At 31.4% G+C, this 5,453-nt stretch overlaps 1 protein-coding gene across 1 annotated transcript; it reads left to right on the top strand.

Annotated features, from left to right (window-relative positions):
* Window positions 1-582: 582 nt before the first annotated feature.
* LOTGIDRAFT_114119 (hypothetical protein) lies at window positions 583-2,725 on the top strand (the record flags this gene model as incomplete). The annotated part of the gene is made up of 6 exons (XM_009052118.1): window positions 583-727; window positions 999-1,219; window positions 1,370-1,562; window positions 1,892-2,023; window positions 2,305-2,408; window positions 2,624-2,725. 6 exons carry the CDS (start codon window positions 583-585, stop codon window positions 2,723-2,725), a joined length of 897 nt encoding a protein of 298 aa, XP_009050366.1.
* Between the last annotated feature and the right edge of the window lie 2,728 nt (window positions 2,726-5,453).

Genomic DNA, 5,453 nt, shown 5'->3' on the forward strand with positions numbered 1-5,453 from the left:
AAACTCTAGACCAAATCTGAGGATCATGTCTGATCTACCACCAGAAAGGGAAGTAAAGGTAGAGTTTTTAATCTAAATGATTAACACATTCATATTATTATTTTACTGGTAGACTAAACCGAAAGTAGAATTTATCAATTGTTTATTTTCTGCCCCCTGAATACTGCCTGAGATTTCTGAATTAGATTTACCTGCTTTTTCACAAAAAGATACTTTGAAATACGGCCCAGTTCCATGTAGCACGACAATGCACAATCCTGACTCTAGGACACTCATTTTCAAAAACGTGCTGCCAATGAATATGATGCTGAAGGACAAGGCCTGACATGAAAAATGTTGTTTTATAAACTTATTAGCCTATAGGCAGAGTTGATCTTGACCGTTTAGATAGTTTTTGAAGGATTTTCATCATGATTAAAGCCAAATTTATCATAACTCATCAGTCACCTCATCAACTAGTACTACGTAGACTCGTTTGTAGAACTCCTCTACAATTTTTAAAAAATTTAATGCATAACTTATAGACAAACAACAGAGAGACTGTCAGAATGCAAAGCATACAATTGTAATATTAATTGATTGATGATTCAACTTATTATTCAGGAGTTTCGCTTCCAGCAGTTATGTAGATTTAAGGTTACTGATGAACCTGTTACTTCAAATGATCGGTTACAGCTCTTAACAAATTCTTCCAAATATGCTTTAACGTTTGTTGCTGTCAAGGAAGGTAAGTGTGGATTCATCTTGATTATTTTACTGTACCGTATGAGATAAATTCCTAGGGCAGGAGATTTCATGAAATTTGTCATATTAAAAGAGAAGAATGCCACAAATCATAATTTTACTATCCTAATTTTATTTTTATTAAATTTATCAAATCATAAGATGTGCTGACAGTAAGATGCTAGTTAATTGGAGATGAAGGATGAAACGATATTATTTCCCATTTGTAATCAAAGCTGTACTAAATCTTATACCTTTCTCTCCTTAATTCACAGGTTTAAAAGTGATTGATACTCAAGAATTGATAAAGTTAAATAAAGAACATGCTACGGATAAGAGTGTGTCTACTATATCAAATGTACCATTGCGTACAATCATACCATTTACAGACAAGATATCACATCTAGTTATAAGTTGTGATGATTTAACTCTAGCTGTAGCCTGTAGTAGTAATGGTAATGTCATACTTTATATGTATGATGTCAGAGGTTTTGCTGTTGTGGTATGTAGTCATTTTATTGCTACTTTTTTTTTGCTATACAAGTACAAGTTTACAAGTATCTGTAGGTACATAGATATAATCATTTTTTATTAAATTTGATATATCAAATGTCCAATAAAAAAATATTATTATGACATATTTCAGAATAACCAGCCCAATCCATTTAAAACAGTTCGTTTAAATACTAGTCCAGGCTCAAGTCTATGTGATGTTAGTTGGAACCCAGAGATAACTAATATTATTATAACATGTACAACTGATGGTGGGGTAGAACTATTAGAAGTTAATGACAATGTACAAGTATCAACACTATCAGTATCTACTAATGCTACCTGCTGTAAGTTGTAATTTGTTACAGTTTGAAATGATGTCAATTTACAATTATTTAACATATAACCTAAATGAACTCTTTTTTTTCATTGTCCCTAGGTTTTACTTCACATCATTAATTTTTAGACTGTAGAAAGTGAAGGCACAGTGAAGGCGCTTAACTTGGTGAACCAAGGATAAATCCTATCATAACTTAAAAATGGAATAAAATATTTGATGTTAGTTATGGTCCTTGTTTTTTGAAACTTATTGGATAATTTGCTTGTCTGAGGGAATAGTTTAAATAGATTTTGACGAACATTGACACTGTTATAGTTTATACTAATATTGTTATAGTTTGTTGGAGTCCGAAAGGTAAACAGTTTGTGGTGGGTAGTAAAGATGGAAGATTGACTCAATATGATAGAACTTTGGTAGCTAAAAAGAATTGGCCATGTCCACCAATATTAGAAGGTGGACCATATCAAGGTATAGTGTTAAATCATTTGTCATCTTGGTATTAATAAAGGTAGAAAATCATGTCAGAAAAAGTTTAAAAAAAATATGAGATAACATTAAATTTATATCATATCAACTATGAATCAAGTCATCAAAACTACTTTAAAGGGTACTTAGTCTCATTGATTTGCCTCTAAAGAATTGACGTGGAAGTTGATAATTAGTTTTCAAAAGGATATTGTTTGTATTCAACAAAAATCCAACCCCATATGTTTGTTTCTAAGGGAATTAAATTGTAACATTTCTTACAGTTGTGGATATAGTATGGTTGTCAACGTATATGTTTCTGGTGGCGTATTTACCTCAAACTCCAGATGCTTCTGATCAACCTCAAGTTGTTATGATAACATCATCAGTAAGTAATATTACTTCAAAATCTATATCATCATCAGTAAGTTTTATTACTTCAAAATCTATAACATTATCAGTAAGTAATATTACTCTAAAACTGTCCCGATTTGTAATTATAGCATCATCAGTAAGATATATTACTTCAAAAACCATAACAATTTGTTACAATAGCACCATCATTAAATAATACATGTATGAGTTTATCTTGATTCATTACAGAAAGAAGGTAATACAACCTATGCTAATTTTGAAGATATATGTTTTGGATCTGGTGAAGTAAGAAAAGCTAAATACTATATGAGTCTTATTATGAAATGGTAAGTTTTTGTTGTTAGTGACTAGTTGATCAATAGACAATTTTTCAATCTAGGGAAAGCTGTAAATATTACCTAGTTTTGAAAACAGAAAATATGTCTTGATGTATGATAATAATGATGTATATTTCAGGGAAATGGCTGTGATATCCTCATCTAATGCTACAGAAACAACTATAGTGGCTAAAAATCAAACAGATAAGGTATTTTTAATTACATCTTGATTAATGTTAGATTAATATTTGATCAACCTACTGTTGTTAATTAATTTGATCAAATTTCAAAATACCACTTAAGTTTTATGATGATCAAATTATAAAGTTTTGTTACTTTACATTTGAAATGATTAAACTTCCTTTTACTAAATTTAGTTCCTGAATTTTGACTGAAAATTGACTTCTGGACCCCATTTCTGCAAATATTGTAGACTAACATATGAGCGTAAACGTTAAAATATGTATTTCTTCACTCAACGTGCAAGTTAAGTCATACAAATGTTTTAGAAACGGGGTTCAGATATCTGATGAACATTTTTTAACTATGTAATATATTTTCTTTTTCATCAGGTAACATGGGAACATTGGATTCTTGAAGATTCTGGTAGAGCTGAATTACCATTAACAGAGAGTAAAGAGGATTCATTTCCTGTTGGTTTTACATTATCATATACTTCTACTTGTCCTGGTATGTTTGTAAAATTAGTATTTTATTGTTGTAAATTTTATAATTGTTAAGAGTATTCAGAAACATAAAACCAGGTTTTATGATTTTTTATTATAAGCCATGCTCATAAAATGAAATATGTAAAGGTAAATAATCCTTGTGATTTGATAGTACTGATATTAAGAGTGATACCATATGAACTCAGCTTTTAGTCCATATGATCAGGAAAACAAATACCCGAACTCAGAATATGGCTTGTACAAATTATATAACTCGTTGTTTTTAAATGTATATATATATATATGTATACATTTAAACTGATACAAATGTCCAGACTTATATATTATATCTCTATATCAGATCCCAACAGTGTAGAAGCATCACCAATATTAATATTACTATCAACTGATGGTTTATTAGTACCATTCTATATGGTTTATAGTCAACCTGATACAGTCATAGTAACATCACCACCACAACAACTCACATCACAGGGTGAACGCCATGGCAAAGGTTTGTTTTATTATCATAATTTGATTTGTGCATTATAGTGAACAAAATAGAGTTTGGTAGAAGGTTGTATAATCACTTTAAATGAATGAATAGGTAATCTTAGATGTGGAAAATCTTAAGTTGTTTTCTTTATCTGACCAGAATTTGTCAAAATTGGATGTTGAACTTGAAGACCAATTGTGGTTTTGATGAAATATGGTATAGTAATGAATATGCAAAGCAGATAAAAGATTTAAAATACTTATTTTGCTGTCTTATAACACATGAATTTTATTACAGACCCTTCACCTCCACCACAAGTAACATCTAGCCAACCATTACCAGGTGGATCTTTTCAATTTGCTCAAAAACCACCAGTAACCAACAGTGGTCAGTTAACAACACCAGTCAAAGGAACAGACGGAAAAACAAATAGTCTTTTTAATCCTCCAACATCAGAGAGTACAGCCAGGTCCTTATTTGGTAACACTGGGACTCCAAGTTCTGGTTTCTCTTTTTCTCCTGCTACATCTGCTGCTAAGCCATCTTTTGGTACAAGTTTTGGAACTACACCAATCAGTTCTACCCCCTTCTCTTTTACAACTGGTACACCAACTGTAACTACTACATCTAAATTACCACCATTGGGTGCAAGTAGTACATCATCATTTAGTAGTACACCTACTAGTGGTATTGGTACAGCTGGAGGTATAAATACTGGTAAACCACCAATGTTCTCAACACCGGTAACAACTATGTCTAAGCAACCAGAACCTCCTAAACCACCCCAGATAACTAAACCAAACATCTCCTCTGGTATTGGTGTCTTTAGTGGAGCACCAGCCAGTATTACATCAGGTAAGTAAATTCTGGGATATTGATTATGAATTATTCCCTAAACTGTTGTTTATCTTTTGATAATGTTTGGAACATTGGACAAAAATCAATACATAAACACTAGCATTATCCTCAGCATTAGACATGTCATTGATTTACTGTGGTAAAACATTGGGAATTAGGTTCAATAATCATATATATTCTGTTTTTGCCAAGGCTTTAGAGAATTTGAATGCATTATCAGTGATGCTGTATGCCAGAATGGTAGATGAGATGTATATGTGAAAAATACGAAACAGCATGTCACATTTTACTATACATTATCCTGACATGAATAGTAAGTGACAAAAGAGAATAAAATGTCCATCATAGAAACTTGTTAAACTTGAAAATCATCAACTTGTATATTGTTTTATAGCTGGAGTAGGAATATCCAAACCAACAGCTACTGTAGGTGCTTTATCATCTGTTTCTACTGCTGGTGGATCAACTAAACCAACTCCCACTATTTCACAACCTCAAATAAAAGGTAAATGATTTTCTCGGTGACATGTAGTTTTGTTTAGGTTAACATTTAGTCGAAATTTTACTTGCCACACAGTTACCTTTAATGAGTTTGACCCCATTTCACTATAATTATTATCATGCATATAGAAAATAATCTTTAAATGAACCTCATTGCTATTTCATTTCTCTGTATGATGTTATTTTAGCACTATCTAAAGTGGACAGTGACACTAGTA

Source organism: Lottia gigantea (assembly GCF_000327385.1).
Source record: "Lottia gigantea unplaced genomic scaffold LOTGIsca_18, whole genome shotgun sequence".
Lineage (NCBI taxonomy): Eukaryota > Metazoa > Mollusca > Gastropoda > Lottiidae > Lottia > Lottia gigantea.